Source organism: Dicentrarchus labrax, unplaced genomic scaffold (assembly GCF_905237075.1).
Source record: "Dicentrarchus labrax unplaced genomic scaffold, dlabrax2021, whole genome shotgun sequence".
Taxonomy (NCBI): domain Eukaryota; kingdom Metazoa; phylum Chordata; class Actinopteri; family Moronidae; genus Dicentrarchus; species Dicentrarchus labrax.
The window spans coordinates 17,476,255-17,500,741 of record NW_026136723.1 but is presented as its reverse complement, the minus strand read 5'-3'; the positions used below and the strand labels follow the sequence as shown (position 1 = coordinate 17,500,741).

Genomic DNA, 24,487 nt, shown 5'->3' with positions numbered 1-24,487 from the left:
TGGCACACACTGAGTGCTTTAGACTCTTATGCAAGGCAAATGCATTTGTTCATTGTTTTATTAAAACTGACCCTGACATGCACTGCAGAATCACATCAAGAGGGCAAACTATGCCTTCAGGCAGAAAGAAGTTAATTTCTTACCTCTACACACATACACACACACTTACACACTTATACACGCAGAGTGCAACTGAAGGAGAGGTGAGGTCTGTTGTCGGGCAGACATAAGCCGGTCAGACAGAGGCTGATTGTGAAGGCGGTGACAGCACTCAGTAACCTCACTAACAGCAGCAGCTCTCTGATATTTGTGGCTGTGAATGGAGTCAACGGCACTGGATCAAATGTCAGTTTCAACACAAATGTTATGGAATTTCAGATTTAGACAAAAAAGATCGGTATAAGGTTTACATACATAATTTATATAATTAATAATTTTATATTTTAGGATTAGTACCCTAAAGGGCACTTTATCATGTTTTATCTACCATAACAAAAGAAGGCAACGAAGAGTCTACTGGTGTGAACAGCTATAACATCATCATCAAATCACCAAAATGAAGAAACGTCTGTTGGAGGATGGATGTTCATCCCTCGAGGAGAGTTCAGAGTCTTATAGAGTCTATTGCAAGGAGCAATACAACTGTTGTGGTGGCTAATGGTGGTCCAGCACCTTACTAAGACACTTCATGTTGGTTTTGACTTTATTTTTGATTTTATACTCTGGGTCAGGGGTTCCGTAAAATTCCAAAGCCAAGGATTCCCGAACAGCATTAGCTTACGGCCGGGGACCCTTATCTGCAAGATCTTCCAAAACCCATTGACAGTATTGCTGCAAATGTAACAAGTTATGAATATATTTTCTTACTTGTAGTAATGCAATAATTATTTATATGTTGTGTATATTTTAATCATTACATTAGATTAAATTATAATCCATTATAGGCATTGTTTTGAAGAGTGATAGGCAAAGTGATAGATCAGTTATATAAAACATGTTTAAAGCATTTTCCCTTACCTTCCCTTAAATGTTCTGACGCCACTTTTAAAATACTAATGATCTAAGTCAGTGATTCTCAAACTTTTTGGTGTCAAGGACCCACAAACTGTTGCAGACCTGTATTTGATCATTTGTCTCAGGGATCCCCGTCTGATAAGATTTAGTTAATCCATCTATTCCGTAGATCAGCAAATGAACAGTGAAGAGTGTGAAATAATTCTGTCTTTGGGCTGACTGTCAATGAAATAATAGTGAAATTTAATTATTCCCTATTTTTCTGGGGGGGAAGCCTTGAATCTCCTTAAAGACCCCCGGGGGTCCCTCGACCCTTCTCGTTGAGAACCACTGATCTAAATAGATATTTACCTGTAATTTACCTGTTTAAATGTCTGAATTATGTGATTGTTAATCTGCCCAGTTACCTATTCTACTCCATTCTACTTCATCTCTCACCTTCCTCCTCTTCCTCCATCCCAAACTCCTGTTTTTCTTGCTGCTGTCCACCTGGAGGACAACGTGTCCGCTTACACCTTTCTGTCTCTGCCTCAGCTGTGACTTTCTGTACTCAAACAGGTAGACTCACACAGATAATCCTGGCCAAGTCCAGACAAGCTGCTTCTCCCTGAGCAAGAACTCCTGGTATGTAGGATACATCTTTCACCTCTCTTACAGAGTGGGACACACACACACACACAAACACACAAACACACACACACACACACACACACACACACACACACACACACACACACAGAGGAAGGTATTCTGTGGCTCTTGGCCCCTGACTTTCCAGTCTTGCCCATGCCTGCCTGTGGCAGCTTGTACGGTAGCCTTCATCTGTCATACTTTCACATGGCAGACATTCCAGATGGGAGAAGTCATGTAAGGAAAGGTACAGATAAGACAAAAGCGTACACATAACCATTATTTTCATTAATTCAAGCCAAACATACCTCACTCTGTTTTCTGAGTATAGTTAATAATTCATGGGCAGGGACAGATTTTTTAACAACAGGCCCCTGGGCACAGACATGTAAAAGCCCCCACCCCCTAACAGCCATGTCGTTTGCAGTCTCATTATGGTATATTGCATCTCTCTAGTTACTTTATCTTTCTTTTTTGTTGTTTTGCATCTTTTTTTTGGTAGTTTTGTGTCTGTTTGTGGTAGTTTTGCATCTCTTTGTGGTAGTTTTGTGTCTTTTTGTGGTAGTTTTGCATCTCTTTGTAGTAGTTTTGCATCTCTTTGTGGTAGTTTTATGTCTCTTTGTGGTAATTTTGTGTCTCTTCGTGGTAGTTTGGCATCTTTCTCTAGTTGTTTTATGTCTCTTCATTCGTTTTATAGTTATCTTGTAACTTTTTGTAGTCTTTTTGCATCTCTTTGCAGTTCATTTTCATGTCTTTATGGCGGTTTTGCAATCCTTTTGTGTCTTTTTGTTGTTTGATTGCAACAAGAAATGTTTTTTTCAGAGAGGTCAACCAGAGGTTCTCAGCAGAGACCCAAGGGTCCTAGGCCCATCTAGTAATCCATCCATGTTCATGAGAAAAAGTAGTAATAAGGTTAAATAGAAATATTCTTGGAAGACATCAGCTATTTTTCTCTCCTACTTTAAATTATGTTTTTTATCCTTCTCTTTTTGTCTACTGTTCATCTCTCTGTCTGTGTGTTGTTGTGAAAAAAGGACTCCACCTGTATTTATCTAGCAGTTTCCTTTAAACACACACACACACACACACACACACACACACAGAGAGAGAGAGAGCTCAGCAAAGGCCCAGGTGCTCTGTAAAACAAATTAGACGAAGGAGGATAGTAGTGATCATCAGCAGGACACACAAACACACAAACACGCACACACTCACGACACAAATGACGGTTAAACTGAACCCGAAACGTCATTTTTAGATTTCCATACAAGATTGCCTGCAGGCATTCATAAGCAAAAGGCCCATATTTTGTCATGCAAACACCTTCGTAAGACTGCAGCCCAACCGTTTCTGCAAGGGGGGCGGGGGGGTTATTTTTTATATGATTTGTTTTAGCACTTTAAATCTTTAATTACTTGGTCTTTATGTGTTTTATGTGTTCTTTGATTTTTATATGAAGCATTTTGCAACTTTGTTTTCATAGGTACTGTATAAATGTAGATATTATTATTATTGTTATATTATAAATATAGTAGTGTTATAATAGTGTATAATACTGTTTTAGATATACTATGAGCTAAAAATACTACTGATAGGTATAAAAAAAAAAAATTCCCGGGGAGTGATTTATATAGTATATCAGATCAGCTGGTCGAGGTGGAGTTGGTTGAACCACTTTAAAGTTAGGTAATTTGGTCCAGTGGCCCCCAAAATGAGAGGTTTCCTCTTAAACTTCTAGTGAGAGTTTTATCTCTTTGGGTCTCGAATACTTATTTAAATGAAACTATAGTAGTTTAGAGGGGAAATCTGTCTTTAGGCAACCATTTAACCATAAACATAAATTACAACGACCCAAAAACACGCTATTTTATCACCAGACTAAATCTTTAACAAAACATTGTATTACTAGAGTATGTTTTTTTTATGTAAAAAGTAACTAGTATAACTGTCAAATAAAAAGTAGGCTACAATATTTGCCTTTGAAATGTAGCAGAGTTTAAAAAGTAGCATCAAATGGAAAGACTCATATAAAGTACATGTACATCAAGGAGCTGGAGTAAATGTAGTTACTTTAGACATACTAGACTTACACGAATGTTCAAGTACAAAATTTACAGGCACTATATTTCAAAGTTGCATTGTTGTTTCTAATTCAGATCTTAATTTAAAATGTTTTTATTATCTTAATGCTCATCTATTTAAAGGTCCAGTGTGTAACTTTTAGGAGGTCCTATTGGCAGAAATTGAATATAATATTCATAGATATGTTATGATTAGTGTACAATCAACTAAAAATAATCATTATTTGTTATCTTAAAATTAGCTGTTTATATCTACAGAGATAGAGGGTCCTTCGCTCAGAGGCAGCTATGTTGAACTGCCATTTTATTTACAATAGCCCAGAATGGACAAACCAAACACTGGGTTTAGATGGGGCTTTTTTTTTTTTTTTTTTGTAAATTTCATAGATTTTCCTACATGCTTGGAGGGCTCAGGTGTATTCAAGTGATGACAATGTACAACTTCACTGCTAGATGCCACTAAGTCCCACACACTGGTCCTTTAAAGTGTGCTTGTGTTGTTTCTGATTAATAAAGTCCACTATCTATCATCTGTCTGTCTACAACAATAATTAAGGGTCAGTTGTCACAAACTGTTGCACCCCACATCAACAGTGCACCAGCAATAAACTCTCTCTCTCTCTCTCTCTCTCTCTCTCTCTCTCTCTCTCACACACACACACACACACACACACACACACACACACACACACATTGTTTGCTCTGGCAGGGTAATCCCAAACACTGGGATCTCCTGATACAATGGCTTCATTAAGGGGGACAATGGCATTGTATCAGCTAATGACAGGGCTCCTCCCTGCCTTCTGTCTGCTCTGAGATTACCTGAAACACACATACACACACACACACACACACACACACACACAGTGAAGTCATTATGAAAATTTAGAGGGGGAAAAGGATAAATCAGTGGTTGTGGGAGGGAGAAAACCTGTGGATGTGGGAGGCCAACTATGAAGTCATGCATCAAGTCCCATCATACCACCAACTTTTACCCCTCACTGATTTTTATGAATATCATATTTTCCATAATCTAAAGGTAGATATAAAACCCTTACAGCCGCCTGTGTTTCCCCGTTCCCTGTGTCATCATGGTGCCTTCAACGCCGTCTTTTTCGTTCGCTTGCAGTCAGGTGGGCCTCTACCTGCCTCTGTGACCCACCAGCCAATCAGAGGCCAGCTCCGCTCTGCAGCAGCCAATCAGCGGCAGACTCGCCCTCACCTCAATTCTTTTCTTTTTTTTTTTTTTTTTTACAGTGAAAGAATTTCAGCCAAAGTTGACCCGCTTGTCATTCAAGCAAGCCAAGGCAAATATTATAATGCATGGCATATCCTTATATGTTGATGGGTGTCACAATCTGCTGTGCAAATTGAACACACAAGACCCGCAGAGCGATTATTGGCTGCTGGGGGACAAAAGCGGTTTCACCTGCCAGGTGGAGGAGAGGCAGTCAGAGAGAGAGAGAGATAGATAGATAGAGAGAGAGAGAGAGAGAGAGAGAGAGAGAGAGAGAGGGGCAGGGAGAAAAGAAGCGGGGCGAGAAAAGTCGACTTACCTGTAGCCCAACTTCTGGCAGCTCACTCACTCTATTACCTGCTCCGACTTGAAAGTCCAGTTTCACAAGGAAGAATCGTAGAGGAAGCAAAATATGTCACAGGAGACAGACAAGTAAGTGATCGAGCCGGCGGAGAGGATCTTTGATGGTTTCAACTTGAAGGGAAAACACTTGTTTTTAAAGTGTTTTCTTTTTACCTACTAATTTGAAAAAAAAAAACCCAACAACCTTTGATTTAAATACGAAATTAGGCTGTATCAGAGGATAACCTCTCGTTCTGTTTTATTTCACTTTTGGGGAATTTATGAGAAATATTGAACTTGTTCTCCTGGAGGAAAAGTTATAAACTTGGCGCCGTGGATTTCGTTTGAGCCGAATTCGCCATTTTTGACTGATGGAAAAGCCTTCAAAGTGCAAGGACTGGGATTTTTCTAAATACTTTCGTATGTTTGAATGAAAATGAGAGTTTTAGCTCTTTTAGCATTGCATTACATTTTCACCTGTTTGAGGCCTGCAGTGCGCTGATGGTCCTGCTTGTGAATGAGGACAGCTTGTGTTGCCTGCTGGCCTCCTGTGTTGTTTTGTAACACCAGAAACTCTTTAATTTGCATTTGATAAATACATTGTAACCTTTGTGCTACAGTGAAAGCTACTTCTACAACAATCAGAAATGCATTGAAATAACTTTTCAGAGAGAAATTGTAAATATTTTACTTAATTTCTAATATCTAATATATATTCCAAAATATTTTTATTTGACCAGAAAACACCAATAATTCAATAATTTAAACTCGGTTTTGATTGTATTAGCCTAATACAGTTATAAATGGGAATAACTCTTTTAATAATAATAACTGACCTGGATTATTATTGAAATAAAGCGGTGGTTCACTCACTCACTTATTTACATTACTACTATTCCTGTTATTGTTGTTATTATTAGTTGTAGTTGCAGTAGTATTTGTAGCATCAATGCAGTTATTTGTATTTGAATATGAAACAGTCTCTAAATGTGGTTGCTTGAGATTTTTCAGTCGCTCTGCAGAAACAACGACTTCCTGCCACTGTTATGGACACACACTGACAATATTTAGTCAAATCCACCAGAGTAGAGTTGTTCAAATCATAAACATCCCCTACTTTTCCACCCGCATGTCAGCTCTCTACCTGCTGGCGTGGTTGCCATGGAGAAGCTGACCAGAATGTGTAATAAATGGAGGATCAATGATAGAAAAACTGATTGGTTTCCACCTGTAGTGACTGCAGTTTATCAATTGACATGAACAAGATTCTGTCAATGGTAGAAAATCTGTGCACAACATTGTATGACGTAATAAACACTGTGATGGTAAACCAGCTTCATCTTTTATGCCTCTTTTCTACCGTTGCTTCTTTTCCTATAAAGATTTGCGTTAATATGACATCACAGATGAGAGGCAGGACAAATGGGTGTGTTTCATTTGGCAGGTAGATCTGATTGACAGGAGTTAATGCCAATTAGAGAAACCACTATAGTATTACAAATGTGTTATTTGATGCTGTCAATCTGGTATTCAAGCTTCCAAAGCATGCAGTACATTTCCCTAATTTAAATTCTTGAGTAATAATTCTTGTTTACATCAATTAAACAACGTCATGCACTTTGTTGCGACCACACATACGAGGCTACAACATTATAAATGACTATTTCCAAGACTTTTACGCAGGGCGAACTATTACGCTGATACCATTCACTGTACATTTTCTAAATGCCAGTTGACACATCCAGAGCCTCGCTCTTGTGATTGGATTGTGAGTTCAAAGAGATGTTGTGACAACACGGTGTGTTTAACTGGTCTATGATCTCGACTTAAGTGAGCCTAAAGAGTAGAGAGACAAACCCATGTACACACACGCACGAAAAGGGCTATAGTGTTGATTTTTATCAGTTTATCTAAAATTTCTTCTATTATAAAATGTTCAAATGAATGACAAATAAGCACATCTCAAAGTTTTGACTTGAGAATTGCTACTTTTTAAGTTAGCAATCACCAAAAAATAATTTTAAATAGAATAAAGCAGAATAAAACAAGCACATTTTAGCACTTGTGAAGCCAATACCAGCAGATTAACTCATCTAATCTTCTGAATTAAAATGTTGTATGTGTGTTTGTCAGTAAGCGTCTGGTGGTGGTGGTCCCCAACGAGAGCTCCTTCCCTGCAGTGCGGCGCGCCTACACCAGCGAGGACGAGGCATGGAGGTCATACCTGGAGAACCCGCTGACAGCTGCCACCAAGGCCATGATGAGCATCAACGGGGACGAGGACAGCGCCAACGCCCTGGGCCTGCTCTACGACTACTACAAGGTCTGGAAATATAGTCGAATTTTAACCAGACATCCAAAACATTTGCTGGTTCCCGCTTTTCAAATGTGAGGATTTGATGCTTTTCTTTGTTGTATATGATAATAAACTGGTCCGACAAAACAAGACATATGAAGATGTCACCTTGGGCTATGAGAAACTATAACACAATTCTTTATTCTACTATTTTCTGACAGCTTATAGACAAAATGATTAAGAGATATACAGTTAGCCAATATTCTTGCTGATATAGTTCATATAGAGGCATCAGTATGAAATTTAAACTGTTTTAGAACCTGTTTAAAACTCTTTGTAGTAGGTTTAAAGAAGATGAACTAATGTTAATCTTAAATAAAATGTTAAAAAAATGTGGACGTTGATGCGCAGGGCCTTTCTGCTGAGACCCCTGAATTACAAAGTACAAAGAGCACAGAAAAATTATTGAATGCCACATTAATTCATCATATAATAGCATATTCATTTAGTCTTCTATAGATTCCCCAATAAAGACAACTGTGTAAAAGTCTAAATTCATAAAGTCAATGCATGTATAAGTCCAGCAAAGGAATTCACAACACACTGACTGTTATTTCTAACTGCAACAATGATAAAAAATACATTGTGCAGAGACCAGAGGCTAATATCTACTGAATTGTGGAGACACACATCACTCATCCAACACATTCTGACTTTCTATAACGTGTTCAGTAATAGAAAGAGAAAATGTCAAGTAAAGATTGGAAGCCATAACTCCCCTGTTAGCTCTGAATGATGTTGGCCAACGTAACAAGTCCTCCTTTTCTTCTTTCAGGTGCCCAAAGAAAAGAGGCTTCTGCCAGTTCCCAAAGTCGCTGAAATGATAGAGGAGCAGGAGAAGAGGTCAGTGAATGTGGGTCTCTCAGTGTGTCGCTCAGGGTTGCTCATGTACAGACAGAAAGACGTAGAAAAAATGCTAAACATGTAGTTGCTAGCAGACCGTTCCCAGCAATGTGTGGAATTACATACCCAGAGCTCAGTGACTGTAGTATTTGATACCTCTGATTAATACGACTACATATTAAACAATTTAATATGAAAAGCTTTCAGTCTAAGAACTAAAACACAATCCTCCATAACATTACAAAGATGTGTACTGAAAATAATAAACAGGTACTTCATGTGTGCAAATATCAGAGACGAGTGAGTCGTGTTTCACCTGAAGCACCAATACTGAATGAAACAAACACAGGCTGGAGCGAGGCCAACAAAAACCTGCTGATCCCTGCAGAAAAACGAGAAAATACAAAAGATTTCATCACATAATGTGCCTCTGCTTTTGGAACAAAAACCTTTAATCTACAGAAAAAAGGTAACTTTCTTGTATTTAAGTAAACCTCCCCAATTTTCAGTTTGAAATGGGAGAACTCCTGCTCTCTCTGTTGTTTTTGGATAGAAGAGCAAGGATGCGTCATTACATTTCTTTTGCCTATTGCCAACATTTTCTCGCCTGTATGATCCGGCACCAACACTGATATGAATCTCAAAATAAAAGCAGGTGTAAAAACAAGATTTTCATACATGTAAATCTTAAAATAATTATAGGCACCCAGGAGTTTCATTGTAACTAAACAGAAGTTATATTTACCTTGAGGTCTAATAAACATGTTGAATGCATTTCCATCCTCATTAAATATTTGCAAAGACGTTTTTTTTATTTTTTTTATTTACATCCATGTTTTCTTGTTTCTTCTTTCCTGTCCTTGTTGAAACAAGCAAAACAGGGAGCCACTCATAAAAAAGCTGCTCTATAGCACTATTAGTAGTCAAAAACTCCACAGGGTGGCTTTAAGTTATCTAAACGGTTGTGTGCTTAACAATTGTATTAAGCTTCAGTAATGTTTTTTACGCCCTTCCTGCCTCTGTTTCCTATTATTATTATTATAAAGTGAGAGGGTTTTTTGTGTGCTGATCATGCAAACTAAAAAATCAAAGCCAAATGTGTGAGGTCTAAAAAAGAATGAGTCAACACCATAAAGAATCATGTTTTTGTTTATTTAATCACTTTAAGATCTGCATGTCCAAAAAAGCTTAACCTGTTTTATACCTGCTTTTTTAAAATATATATATAGATGTCAGGTTTTGGCCTTAAGCAGCGTTTATTTACATCCAGAGGTAGTAGCACAGTAAGTAGCACAAAACTAGTAGTTCACATTGCTGGGGGGTTTTTGCAGCCTACAGAAGCATGCAATTAATTTAGAATGCTAAATACAGTTACATTGGAAAGTAATTAAAAAACAAATAGCAGAAATACATCCCAACTATTATTTAATCCATATTTTTGTTCAGGTCTACGTTGCTGAGCAACCACAGCAGCCAAAGCGAGGTGGAGACAGTGGACAACCGTGTTCAGGTCCTCAAATCTGTTCCCGTCAACCTGTCACTAAACACGGAGCACCAGGAGAACAAACGGGAGCAGTTTAGCAGCTCGACTGGGGCGGCGTCAGGGGATGGAGGCTCGCCGGCTGTGGCTGTGGTGAAGGCCGAGATGTACGCGCCCGTCTTCATGACGGGACCAGGGCTTCACTACAGGGTGGAAGGAGAAGAGTCAGCGAGGGTGATCTACGAACAGAATCCATATGAGGTGACCACCGTCAGTCACAGCTCATATGGGAAAGAAGACCAGCAGAGTCCGCCTGACAGCCCGTATGAAGAGGAGAGAGGGGTGAGAAAAGACGCCAGGGTCTGAATAGATACTGTGTTATTAAAGGAAAAATACACCTTAAAACAGCAGTTACCAAAGATGAATGCAGAAAAATATATGTTTATTTTTCTTTGTGATTCAGATTAAGAACTTCAGGATGGGAAATAACTTGTCACAGATGTATTAAACTTGTGTCAAGGGGTTGCACGTTTTTCTTGCTACTAAAAGCTACTAAAAGGGTTGGGTACCACTGTCTTACAACTCACTAATACTGTTGAAAATGTAAATTCCTGCATTTTTGGCCCCAGTTCGTTGATGCCTGAAGATGAAAACCTAGTAGATATATGTATCACAAGTAGATATTCTTTCAATTTTGGTGTCACAGCAGTCACAAGATATGTTTTGAGAAAGGGGCTCAGCTGATGCTCTTTTGCTATTATTGTTCTTTCGCTTCTTCATCATCTTCCCAATCTACATGTACAAACTGCAGCTAAACGAATGATCAGACAAATAAAAGGGAAATTGCAGCACTAGAATACAGAGTGTCGCATGCTTGTGATCTTTAACAGTACATGCAAGGGTGGAGTTGTTGTGTAATGGTACGTGAAGACAGATAGATGTTTAAATATGATTCACTGAGGAGTCCAAAGGTTCCTTACCTGAACAGGAATCTACAAGTAGAGCTTGTTTGTTTGAGATCTCCATTTTGTCCCTCTGATCTTTATTTATGACAATACTGTTGCTGAACTGTTGGTGTGTTTTTACTGTAATTTACAGTATTGTTTAACCAGTTCCTCTCATGCTAAATTAATTTGTCATTGTGCCCAAATAATTTCCTCTTTCTGTGTGTTTTTTTTTTTTTGCGTTCTCAACAGAAGTACCACACACCTTCCTCTCTGGCTACGGATGACTTCTTATTTCGACAGGAGGGAGTGTAAGTCACTCAAAATATGATCACTTAGTCTACTTGCTATTGCAGCACAATTATCTGTGTATGTTACAGTGTGAATATTAAGATATATGCCATTTTGAAATCAAAACACTTGAAGTTTTCCAGAAAGGAATGCAAAAGTTTGTGTTGAAACCCATCCCTCCTTATGTCCAACCACACATCATTCTCTATGTGTGTGTTTGTGTGTACAGTGACAGCTTCCAGTACACGCTGGATGCCACTCGCTCACTGCGTCAGAAGCAGGGCGAAGGACCAATGACCTACCTGAACAAAGGCCAGTTCTACGCCGTGACGCTCAACGAGCTCAGTGCCAATAAACGCCTCCGTCACCCCATCAGCAAAGTCAGGGTGAGGGGGATTTTTTTCCTGCTACTTAATGTCGCGCCTTCTTTTGATGTAGCAGTAGTTTATACACAGTATTACCCACTCTTAAGTCTACCTATGACCAAACCTTAAGACTGCATGTTTTCAAAGCTGCTCTAATCAATAACAATGTATTTATGTGCAACATGAAGGGGTCGCTCATAGTGGCAAATTATTGGTCAACTCTGCAGTTCACCTCAGGTCTACAGAGCATTTTAGCGTCTTTCAGCTCGGTCTTTTGATTTTAAGGCCCACACTCACTCTCATCAGTGTAGTTTCTAGATGCAGCTGTTTTCAGCGTAAGAGCTCTGATAAATCCACTGTACGCCACGTTCCTGGCACAAAACAGCAGTCAGACAACTAGCTGGTGGACAAAGTAGAGCATTCAGCAGCTTAAGAGCTTGATATTTCCCTCAGCACTCGGTAGAGACTATAAAAGGAGCTAAAAAGGAGTCAATACTGGACATATTTGACATATGAAGTTTAAAACATAAAATACTGCTCATGTTTTTTAGCCTTGCAGACTTTTATCGTGCGATGTTGCTGCATTACCAGATTTAAAAAATAACTTGGTTAATGCAATGTTTTGTTAATTATGGTTTATTTTATGCTCTTCTGAGAGGTTACAATCCTAAAAGCTCAGTCCCAAATACAAGCGCTGGTTCAGTTGAATCCTCTTGATCTAAAATCTGACCATCATTCTCCTTCTCAGAGTGTGATCATGGTGGTGTTCAGTGAAGACAAGAACCGGGACGAGCAGCTTAAATACTGGAAGTACTGGCACTCTCGGCAGCACACAGCCAAGCAGAGAGTCTTAGACATCGGTAAGACTTACCACTTACTCCATATTCATATGTGAATGACAGCAATTCTTCAATGGCCAAATGACTGAATCCAAACACGTGAACCAAAAGACAATGACAGATTTATGTTATTGCAAATGCTGGAATGCTCTCAGCTAATAAACAAGGCATGACCAAACTGAGAGCAAACAAGCCCCCACCCAACTTTCTGCCTGAGGCGGTTCAGCTGCCCACCATCACACACACATACACAGACACACACACACACACACACACACACACACACACACACACACTGAATCTCTTAATGTCTAGGTGTTGCTGGGATACACAACATAAATCCCGTAATCTCCTCGACATTGCACGTGAGATTGAGCAAAACACTGATGTGAGAAAAAACATGATAATCCAAAACACTGTGACGAACTTTCTCTTTCTGGCAGTGTTTCCCACGGACGTGTGCTGTCGATCTGAAGTCTCATATTTGTATCTTAAGACTTTTGACCTTTTGTCTGTCATTTGTTTTCGGTTGATGGATTTGAATTTGAAGCTTTTCTCCGCCTTATTGAATGAGTGTGTGTGAGAAGCTTGTAGGCGGTTTCTGTTTGACAAGCTTGGGCCTGCTAACCAGGCCGAGATTCAGAGGTATGTGGGAGACTTGGAGTAGATGGGAGACACACACACACCTATACACTTGCTTGTTGGGACAGGGAGAGGAATGTTAGCCACACTATTACCTTGGCTGGTTTTGGTCTGTTGAAAGTAATTCTTGCCCAATTTAGATCTTCATCTTAATTCCTATATTTACATGAACCAAGACAAATCGGCCTACAATTCTCACACATCTTTACAGTCGTTCCCAACCTGGGCATCAGGAGATACATTTGAGCTGTCATGGGATGGTTACTGTGGTAGGTAATAAGAAAAATACAATATCAGCTGCACAAAATGAAGTTTAGTTTTGGTGAAATGTTTCTTTTTTGGAATACCGGTAAAATATAGATGCAAATATAGTGCATAGACATGCACCCTTTGACATTGGTTGCAAATAGACACTGCTTTGTAGTAAAATAATAATTTGAAATGCACTTATTTGCTTTCTTGCTGAGAGTTAGATGAGAAGATGGATACCACTCTCAAATCCCTCTGTTAAATACGGAGCTCCAGCAGGGAGACGGTCAGCTTAGCTTGGCATAATGACTGGAAACAGGGAAAAACAACTTGCCCCGGCTTAACACCTAAGAAATAGTCTGGCGCATTATCCCTCATATAACCAATTAGTGAGCTTTAGAGTTCCTGGTAGGCAGATTTTGTTACTGTTTTACTGCTGTGGTCAGGCTAGCTGTTTCCACTTGTTTCCACTCTATATGCTACGTAAAGGCCAGGACACACCAACCCGACGGCCGGCCGTCGGCAGAAAAGCAGTCGGAGTGATCAGTCGGCTCCCGTCTCCCCGAGTCGGTCAAAAAAGTGCCTCCAAACACACCAAACCGACGCCGACTGGAGCGTACGTTCTGCGCGTGTGCGAGGTGTAATACGTCCCCATAACAGCAGGCGGCGCTAATCTGTGTTGTCGCCCCAAAAAAATGAAAACCGGAAATGACGGATCACTCTAGACCTAGTAAACACAGAGCACGCTGTCGTCAGCCATTGTTTTCATCAGAGAGTGTTGATAGTAGTCAAGAAGGATCGTTATTGTCATTACTCGCTGAACAGAAAATACAATGGCTAATAATAACAAGATACTGGCGTTGGCATAGTATGTTTACCATCGTCACTTCCGGTTTTCTCGTGCACTCACTGATTCGCTAGTCAAGGGCTAGCACTCCACCAATCAGATTGGTCATTGAGGCCAACGGCCGCTGGCCGATTCTACATGTCGAATCGGCCAAGATGAATGCCGACGCCAACAGACGACGGCACGGGACACACCGAACCGACTCGAGTCACCGACCTCGCCTGACTGTCCGACGACGTCCAACGGCCGATAATCGGGTTGGTGTGTTTGGGCCTTAAAGGCGTGTCCTGGCCGGACACACCAAACCGACGGCCGACTGTCGGCAGAAAAGCAGTCGGACTGATCAGTCGGCTCCCGTCTCCCCAAGTCGGTCAAAAAAGTGCCTCCGAACACACCAAACCAACGCCGACTGGAGGGTACGTTCTGCGCGTGCACAAGGCGTAATACGTCCCCATAACAGCAGGCGGCGCTAATCTGTGTTGTCGCCCAAAAAAAACGGAAAACCGGAAATGACGGATCAGTCTAGACCTAGTAAACACAGAGCACGCTGTCGTCAGTCATTGTTTTCATCAGAGAGTGTTGATAGTAGTCAAGAAGGATCGTTATTGTCATTACTCGCTGAACGGAAAATACGATGGCTAATAATAACAAGATACTGGCGTTGGCGTAGTATGCACTCCACCAATCAGATTGGTCATTGAGGCTGACGGCCACTGGCCGATTCTACATGTCGAATCGGCCAAAATGAATGCCGACGCCGACTGACGACAGCACGGGACACACCGAACCGACTCGAGTCACCGACCTCGTCCGACTGTCCGACGACGTCCGACGGCCGATAATCGGGTTGGTGTGTCCGGGCCTTAAAGCTTACTGGAGCTGCAGCTTCATTTTTCTGTACAGGTATTAGAGTGATATCAACCATCTCACTCTCAGCAGGAAAGCGACGAAGCGTATTTTTCCAAATGTAACAAGCAAAAGAAGTTGGGAACATCTAAAAAAAAAAATGTATTTCTTCTTTGTTTTGCTGCTAAATAGCATCTCAGTACTGACATGATCTGAAGATAAAAAATGTATTTTTTAACCTGCCATTAGATCCTGTTAAGAGGAAGTATGTTATCTTTTTCGGTATGATTCCCTTTGGTATCCTATGTGGAATTTGCCAGTGTAATGAGTGTGTTTGTTTGCAGGTATGAGCTGTAGATAGATAGATAGTGCGCATCTACAGCTCGACACACAGGGCTGAAGTATTTTTACATCACAGGGACACATGCAGGTGTACACACAGATAGATATGTACACCCAGTTTCAGCATGTACAAACACAGTTCCTGAATATGGATTGCAAACGAGGATGCTGAGAAACCGCTTAACACACAACTGGGGATGGAAAAGTCACTTATTCCATTCTGGTCATTTTCTACCTGTTCATGTAATCATCATTTATATCACGGCTGCGACTTGAGAATTATTTTCTCAGTTCATCAGAATCCAAAAAAGCCCCAAAAAGCCCAAGTTGACATTCAAATAGTTGGTTTGGTCCTACCAACAGTCCAAAACACAAAAGTATTCAGTTTAATATAATTAAAGACTTAAGAAACCTGCAAATATTAATGTTTGAGAAGCTGGAATCTGTGTGTGAGTGCATGAGTTGCATTAGGGTGGAAGGAATCTCCACTCAAACAGCTCTGTAGGTCAAATGACAGACCCCTCCACCCTCAGAGCCAGGTCGGCCTGTAGCTGGATGCAGCCTGTAACCTGAAGCTGTCCAGAGAACTGATTTGAATAGCGGCGGAGGGTTTGTCGGGGTGGGGGGATGGGGGGGTTCATCATGCCCCTGGGCTGCGTCACAGAGTAGAATATTTGAATGGGGATATTTAACAGGGGACACTGGCAGATAAGCATGTTGCTGCTTGCCCTGCTGCTTTGTGCACCTGCTAACGAACCTGGAAGTGTTGCTGTCTTAATGTGCCTCCTCCATCGCGGTGGGATGATGGAGCAGGTCAGAGGTCACTGAAGGAGGGAGGGGGGTGGATGCTCTGAGATATGTCCAGCAGAATTGTTGTGGGATGAGCTGCTCTCAAAAGTTACAATGCTATGGATGCCTTCCAGGAAAGACTTTCTGAAGATATGAGTCATTATCCCTGTATTTAAAACAATATTGACCCTCTGCCCTCTCTCTCTCTCTCTCTCTCTCTCTCTGTCTCTCTCTTTCTCTCTCTCTATGACAGCTGACTTTTTACTCCCCCTTCCAGTGTGGCAGTTTGGAACAACCATAAATACATTTAATTTCCAGTGTGGTCAGCCACAAAAAAATAAACTACAGTGACTATGTTCATTGTAATGAAGGAACATTGGTGTGTTTTTAATAGTTTTTAAACAACAATAGAGTTCTATGGCACAGACAAATGTGGTTTTAGTACTTGTTATTTGGATCAGTTCATTGTTGGCTTTGTTTTTTTAATGAGATTTTGTTAATGGCAAGAATGTAAATTATTAATATTCTTTAAAGTAACACTCCCATGAGCAAACACTGTCGTTACTGAAACATGGCGTTTGCCATCTTGAGAGCTACTTATCTTCAAAATCTTGTTTTTCCTGGAACCGAAAAAAAGTATATTCCTTTGGTGATTGTAACTCTCCCAGGATTTCTTTTTTTCTTTTTTTAGATAAAATCACAAGTATGAGCCTTTTCCACAGCATACCAGTGTTTTCACCTCCTTACATTTAAAGTCCCTCCAGTCTGTAGTCACTCAGGTCAACAATAGCCAGCCAATACACTTACCTGACTGGCTTTTTAATATGGTTCTCAGGACCAGATAGCCTCTGTGTTTCCTCTTGCTGCCTTTGAAGCTTCGGGAGTTTGTTTGCCCAAGCAAGATAAGGGTTTATCTTATAAAATTGAAGCGTGCCATTTGATTACTTATCTTAACAAACAATAGCTACCTGCTTGTGTCATTTATTGACATATTTTGGCTGTGTATGGGGGCGGGGGAAGATATGATGTCTGATTAGGTTGTTTTTTTTAAACCACAGATATGTGAAAATTGAAGAAAAACAGTTACATTTGAAAAGTTGTTGTGATAAAGCAGAAATAAACCATCCCTCTGTTTGCCCCCACAGCTGATTACAAGGAGAGCTTCAACACAATCGGCAACATCGAAGAAATCGCCTACAACGCCATCTCCTTCACCTGGGATGTGAATGAAGAGGCCAAGGTACAAAACACAAATTACAATCTGACATAAATGTCACTGTAATTTTCCTAGAAACCGGTCTACTATATTTACTCTGGCTGGAGGCGTGTTGTAGATGTAAGAAAAAGCAGCGGGACAGGTTTTTTTTGTGCTGATTCAAGTGTTGGCAAACAAATGCACTTGCTTCACAAATGAACCTGCTTTTGATTGTGTTGTAAGCACCTAACCTGCAGACACCAGAAATACCCAAGAGCTCATTTTAAAAGTAGTGAATTAAATCACCAACATGATGTTACAGTACGAGAACTGAAAGCCCGAACCAGCTCCTTTGCGTCAACTGTTGTGTTTTCGACTGTCCGTCATAAAAGTGATGGGCAGTGTTGTGTACTTTTGCTCTGTTTGTCCTCTTTGTCTCTGTGAAGCCCACTCCTTTGTGGCCACTCCTTAAATGGAGCCACATTACTGTTTGAACTCCGGAGGCCCCCCAAGGGCCAACACACACCAATCCCTGTCCCCACCCTCTGTTGTTTGTTTTGCCCTCATTTCTGTGTGAATGCGACCGGCTATGTGTGTGTGAGTCAGTCTCTGTTTGTGTGTGTTATGTGGTTCTTTCATTGTAATGGCAGCCCGGGGACAAAGACGTTGCTGGAGGAAGTCCAAGCACACGTCTCTCAGCCAATATTGACTTTTTCTCTCTTTCCCTCTCTACATCTTAACCTATCATTCTCTTAATTTCTTTGACTATTGAGCCTAAATATATCAGGGACAGGTGTAATGCCAAGGTACTTTATTGCGTTTGAAAAGGAAGTGAAAGAATTATTCAAAATTTCTTCATCGATTTCTACAAAGGAGAATCATGAGTTGGCAAAGTCTCAAAATAAACAGGATACCTGAAAGAGATAGATCAGGTTTATTTGGGGGGGATTTTATGTGGTTTTTTTTAGACATAATACAACTTGTGATTGGCTATTTATAGTATATATATTATATAAAGGAGTACTTCTTAACTTTTTATTTCCTGTAAAGTAAATCAGAGTATCCAGCTTTCAGGAATGACTCTAAACAAACTATAAGAAACACCTCACTGGATGCTAGATTCAACTTTATTTCAGTTAAGTGCACATGATGTGGTTCAGACTACTGTACCACAGATCAGATTGAGTTGTTGTTATTTGTGCCTTTGTTAGAGAGGTGTCGAGTGGAGAGCAAGGACGGTATGCAGACTCTAACCCAGGAAGTTGTGGTCGCAACTTTGGTAACAGGATAGTAATAATAGACTATAAATAGTATTTTGTGTTGGTGTAGACGGAGGAAGAGTGCACTACGCCAAACATATGTTCTCATTCATCATCAGTGATTTCTGCGCCCAGATCTTCTTCCCACATGTTTTTGACAAGAGTTAGAAGGGCTCGGCTCAGCAGGGATAAATGGGTCGTAAACAGCGGATGTGATATATGCCTTTGCTGGGGAGACACTTTGGAGATGACACGACACAATGTTGAAGTTCAGGAAGGCCATAAAAAAACAAATATGGAGAGAGAAGAGTCTGTACAAGCTGTTTAATTTAAGTATTTCATGCAGCATGTCAAGCATCCACTCACTAGACTTTCATCCAGGTACATCCTACTTATAAAGCATCAAACAGACCCACGCAAGTGATTTAAATTGCAAATATAAATTGAAAATTCACAGTTGTACCTCTCAAGGCCTAAACACATAGAAAACTGTGGATAAATATAGAAATAAATGGCAGTCTTACTAATCCCTAGAGCTATGTAACTATGTAGTTACATGTACTTCTGATTTCTAACTACAGGGATTTTAAGATATCCGAAATGCCTTGTGTTTCTCAGAGCATTGAAAACCACTCTTATAGACTTTAAAGGATGCAGAACTGAATTTAGATACAGCATGTGTCTCTGAATCGACTCATGTTTTTAAAATGAAAGTTGTTCTTCAGCCACAAATAATAGAACAACATCCAAATAGATGCTGTTTTCTCATTTTGTGTTCAGGTCCATGCTGTTCAATTACCGGCTTCTATTGGCACTCGTGATTATTTTGAATATTTGTGGATGTTTTTGTGGGTAAAATTGTGTACAAAAGAATGAAAACATTCCTCTAAAGAAAATAGATACAACACCAAATTCATTACAGTGAGGAGGTATTTAAAGCTCTCCTCCCGCCTCTGTGTTTTTTGGCAGATCTTCATCACAGTCAACTGTCTGAGTACAGACTTCTCCTCACAGAAGGGGGTCAAGGGTCTTCCTCTGATGATCCAGATCGACACGTACAGCTACAACAACCGCAGCAACAAGCCGTTGCACAGAGCCTACTCACAGATCAAGGTCTTCTGTGACAAGGTGAGAAATCGCTTCCTCTACAGCAATTATAAAAGGACCCAGTCTGGAAAAGTTTCATTATTTTGTCAGCAAATTAATATCCTTTAAACTAAACCATTTGTATGCTAGGAAACATTAGGCCTATAGTAATAATGTTTTTTCCTCCCTGTTGTTGTAGTGAAACAATGTATTTAAGTGGATTCAATGAGTCATCTTAAAGGAGCAATATCACTTAGTTGAGATAAAAGCTGCAAGTGTTTGTGATTGTGAATGCAGAATATTCAGGTGTATAGGTGGAGTCAGGGAGTTAAATCATGACATCAGTCCTCCCTCTAGTGGTCTCACCTGCACAGTGAGGCTCCAGATACACCTGTGCACACACACACACACACACACACACACACACACACACACATATAATGGAAAAAAAACACACTTTCAAGTGAGACACATTTGATTTTCTGAGAATTGAGACTGTCCAGCTGAAGTGATGTAGTGATTACTCCTTTTTGTCAGCGGAGCAGTGTGTTTAAAGGAGGCTCGTAGCGTTTTCATAAACTGATGTGTTCAATTTGTTTTTTTCAGGGAGCGGAAAGGAAAATAAGGGACGAGGAGAGAAAACTGTTCCGCAAGAAGTCAAAAGGTTTGAGTTACATGACGTTTTGTTGTAACGTTTTGCATCAAAATCAGATAATAATATAAATCATGGTGTGATATGAGGGCAGGAGAGGTACAAAACCCTCTTGTTCACATGAAATCTTCTTTTTCACAGGGAAAGATGGAGGTGTTGGCGTGATAACCGTTCCCAAGAAGTCTGACACCACATATTTCAAGACCATGACAGACCTGGAGGCTCAGCCTGTACTCTTTATCCCAGACGTTCACTTCGGCAACCTGCAGAGAGCCGGACAGGTAGATCGCCCGCACACACATTTTTCTCTCTATTAACAAATGCGAAAGAACTTGTTTTCTTATCAGTATCAGTTCAAAGGTGAAACTGGTATGTAATACACTGTAATTTCAGAATGACTCAGTGGCTACTTACTCAAGTACTTTCTGTTTCTTCTTAATTACGGGGAAATATTGTACTTATCTACACTTATTAGACAGATTCAATGACCAGTTACTATTAAGATTTTCAGATCCCAACCTATTTGGCTTTCGACCCTTTATAAAAAACTGTGTGTGATCAGTGCCAGCTGTCACATTTCATATGTTTATGGGTTGCAGAGCAGATCCCTCATAGTGAGATTTTCTTTTTTTTAACTGGTTTTATTCAAATAACTGTTTCCGATATTTCAAGGACAGAGAAATGTCCAAAAAGTAAACACAAATTTGTGTATTTTTCCTTCTTTCCTACCCCATTAATTATCTCACAACCCCTCAGATTCATCCTGTGACCCTTTGGGAATCACTGGCCTATCGTAGACATATCGGTAGTAGTATCGACCTACAAAACAGTTTTTTTCCCCCAGTATATAAAGAAGAAAAATATTTGTGTCACTGCAAAGTTTATCCAGCAGAGTGCACTGTGATTTACAATACTGTGGTAAGCAGCACAGAGTAAGAGAGAAGAAGCAGGAGCGCCCCGGTGGCTCGCCTGGTGGAGCTGGCCTTGTTCAGCTCCGACCTGTCGCCATCCCCCGCTGTCCTGTCACTTTACAGCTGTCATTATCCATTAAAGGCAATAAAAGCCCCCAAAAAACAACAACAACAAAAAAATTATATATGTATATACATAATTGTTCTCCTCTAAAATCAGTTTAGGTATTGGTCTCAAAAATCCCATGTTGGCCAGACACTAATATAAAATAGCTAATATTCTGTACTTTTACTTAAGTAGGAGTTGAATGCAGGACTTTAACTTGCATTGTTACTTTATTAAAGATCTGAGTACTGTTTGTATTCATGCATAAAGCCTAAAACCTACATTAATTTCCAGGTGTTTACCTTCAACACAGAGGAGATCGAGAGAGAAGGGTGAGTGTGTGAACATTTTACATCAAGTCATACAAATATAAAGTATGCAAATGAAGGCAGGTGCAAATACATACAGTGGAAATGCATGTCACCGCAAATGCAAACACCGATGTCCATATGTGTCATGGCACATGACACACAATTTTTTTTGTTTTTTGTGTGTGTTTTCAGGAGTGTGTTGGTGAAGAGGATGTTCAGGCCGTCAGATGAAGAACTGTGTCCGTCCCCTCACAAACAGATCAAAGAGGAGACACACAAGAGAGGTACAAGATGGCGGCTTCCTCCTCTGCTTTTCTTTTCTCTTTTAAACTGACTTCAAGAAATCATCAGTGAAGGACACAGAACAGAGAAATACCTGCTCCAATCTAATGTGAAATGAGGGAACACAAACCAGACCAAAGCCTAGCTTTTGTTACCAGGCTGTAGTCAGGCTTTTCATTTCTAAGGTCATTTATATTGCAAAAATAGCAAACACATTCTTGTTTACTAAACAATCTCACCCCAACATCCATTTAATAGCCGTTCATCTGAGTGAATCTTTCGTAGCAGACTAGAGTTGAGAGTCAAGTTGTCCTGGGATTGTAGATGTTCAAATTCATCTTTTCACCTGTGCACTTTTAAGGTCATGTTGGTGTCAGATTTGTGATGAGAGTTCTTTCATTTTACACAATCTCCCTTAGTGGGTTGTTGGGAAAGTAAAAATAAATAGCCCAAGGTGACCTCTTTAAATTGCTTTTTTTGTCCAAAAACATGAAAATACAAAAATATTCAATATACAATCATATAAAACCCAGGGAATCAGAAACCCCTTACATTTTATATGCTGGATAATAAGTACTAATATATAACTACTAAATTATTAATGATTAGTTTCTGTAAATTGATTGTTTTGAGAATTATTTTATTTATTTATTATTTGGTGATTATATTGTTAACATCACTTTATAGTCTGGTGACTTGTGATGGTATTTCTTATAATTTCCGGCCATATATAGTTATAATAACTAATTCATTAAAATACAAAATGTGAACGTGAGAAACACCCAAAGATCTCTCTCTCTCTTTAAGTGTTTCTCAATATGAATTATACAAACTAATACTGTAGCTAACAGGTGAATGTTAATTATTCCTCCTCGGTCTGCAGTGCTGTTGTACGTAAGGAAGGAGACGGACGAAGTGTTTGACGCTCTGATGCTGAAGTCTCCCACGCTGAGAGGCCTGACAGACGCCGTGAGTGAAGCCTTTCTGATGACGTGAGAGAGCCAAGGCACAATTTAATCGCAGCACCTGTTCACAAACTGCTCTCATTTGTCATTCGTAGATATCAGAGAAGTACAGCGTGCCCCCCGAGAGGATAGCCAAAGTGTACAAGAAAAGTAAAAAAGGGTGAGTGAGGAAGCAGATTGCAATTTCAGGCCTATTTGGAGGCTCGTGTCTCCAAAAAAGCATGAAATTAAACTTCAAGTGTCTTTCCTGTCAGGATCCTGGTGAACATGGACGATAACATCATCGAGCATTACTCCAATGAAGACACCTTCATCCTCAACATCGAGAACTACGCAGACGCCTACAAGATCACGCTGACAGAGATCTGACAGCTCGTCAGCCGAACCCTGAAGGAGCTGAGATGCAAAAAGGGACGCTGTGACTGCTGGTTAACTGAAATCTACGAGGCTGCTATTGATTGGCTGATAAGCTGACTGACAGTATTGGAGACAGTCAATTGGCGGCGTCGCTCCGACGCTCTGAAGTCAACGTCGACAACACCCGGTCCCTCTCTGACCCTGTTACACTATGAAGCGAGGCGTATGTTTCTGTGCAGGAGGAGGACGCGTATAAAAAAAGGGACATTGTAGAAATTCTTATGAACTGGTTATATTTTACTTCCTCAGCGTACTCATCCTCTAAATTGTGAGTATGAGATCCGTGTCCTCCACAGTTTTTATTGTATAAAAGAATTTCTACTTATTCTCATTCTGTACAGTCTTGTGTTTTTGCCAAATAACACATCAGGAGTAGCTTCATGAAATGCCTGATGTATTGTATGTAGCCGCAGCTTGAATTAGTTGGTCCTAAGTAACTTAGCAGCTTCTTTGCATGCCAGCCTTTGTTTTTTTTTTGTTGTTAGTTGTGTTATTATTTATTAATGCTTTTAATGATCATGTTTTGCATTTCTTTAGCAATTTATCAAAGGATTTCAAGTACTTTACATTCCAGTGACTTTTTTATTGTCACCCTACCCACCCGAGTACTCAAGGAGTTTTTTTCAATGGCTTATCTCTATTTTTTCAGCCATGTTGTACTATTCACGTGTCAACAAATAGCCTAAATGTTTGTTTGTAGGAGATGTAGACGACTTAAAGAAGGCTGTAAACAACTTCTGAGGGGTGACAAATGGCACTTGGCTGTTGTGTAGATCTCATGCTGTATTGAAAAAAATGAATAAAGACATAAACATAGAGGTGTCATTTTTAGCAGCTCTGTGAGGCTCAAGTTTCTTTGAGCTAAATGCTAATGCTACGTACTCAATGATCACAATGACAATGCTAACATACTGATGTTAAGCAGGTATACTGCCCTGCAAAAGCAAAAAGCTGTAACTACAGAAACAATCAAGAGGAGAAAAAAGTTTTCACGATGGCCCAAAAAAAAACCACATGTAACATACACAAATGTTATTATGCCTTCATCTGTGCATGACTGTTTCTTTATATTTAATTAGTTATTGTCAATTAACCTTTTTACCTCTGTCACTATATATGAAATACACTGGGATTTATATTGGTTGTTACTTTTTAAGTGCTGATTG

The 24,487-nt window shown here is 40.0% G+C and overlaps 1 protein-coding gene across 2 annotated transcripts; it reads left to right on the top strand.

The window, feature by feature from the left end:
• Positions 1-5,081: 5,081 nt before the first annotated feature.
• Positions 5,082-24,137, top strand: grhl2b (grainyhead-like transcription factor 2b). 2 transcript variants are annotated; one of them, XM_051390386.1, is made up of 16 exons: positions 5,082-5,394; positions 7,438-7,627; positions 8,436-8,503; positions 9,950-10,325; positions 11,180-11,238; positions 11,448-11,604; positions 12,332-12,443; positions 17,283-17,377; positions 19,561-19,719; positions 20,284-20,341; positions 20,471-20,610; positions 21,641-21,678; positions 21,850-21,941; positions 22,823-22,908; positions 23,000-23,064; positions 23,159-24,137. In XM_051390386.1, the coding sequence occupies exons 1-16, from the start codon at positions 5,375-5,377 to the stop codon at positions 23,271-23,273; spliced, it is 1,830 nt and encodes a 609-aa protein (XP_051246346.1). In that variant the 5' UTR covers positions 5,082-5,374; the 3' UTR covers positions 23,274-24,137. The 2 variants fall into 2 exon arrangements, with proteins under 2 accessions (XP_051246346.1, XP_051246347.1); XM_051390387.1 differs by lacking the exon at positions 5,082-5,394 and adding an exon at positions 5,403-5,724.
• The last annotated feature ends 350 nt before the right edge of the window (positions 24,138-24,487 follow it).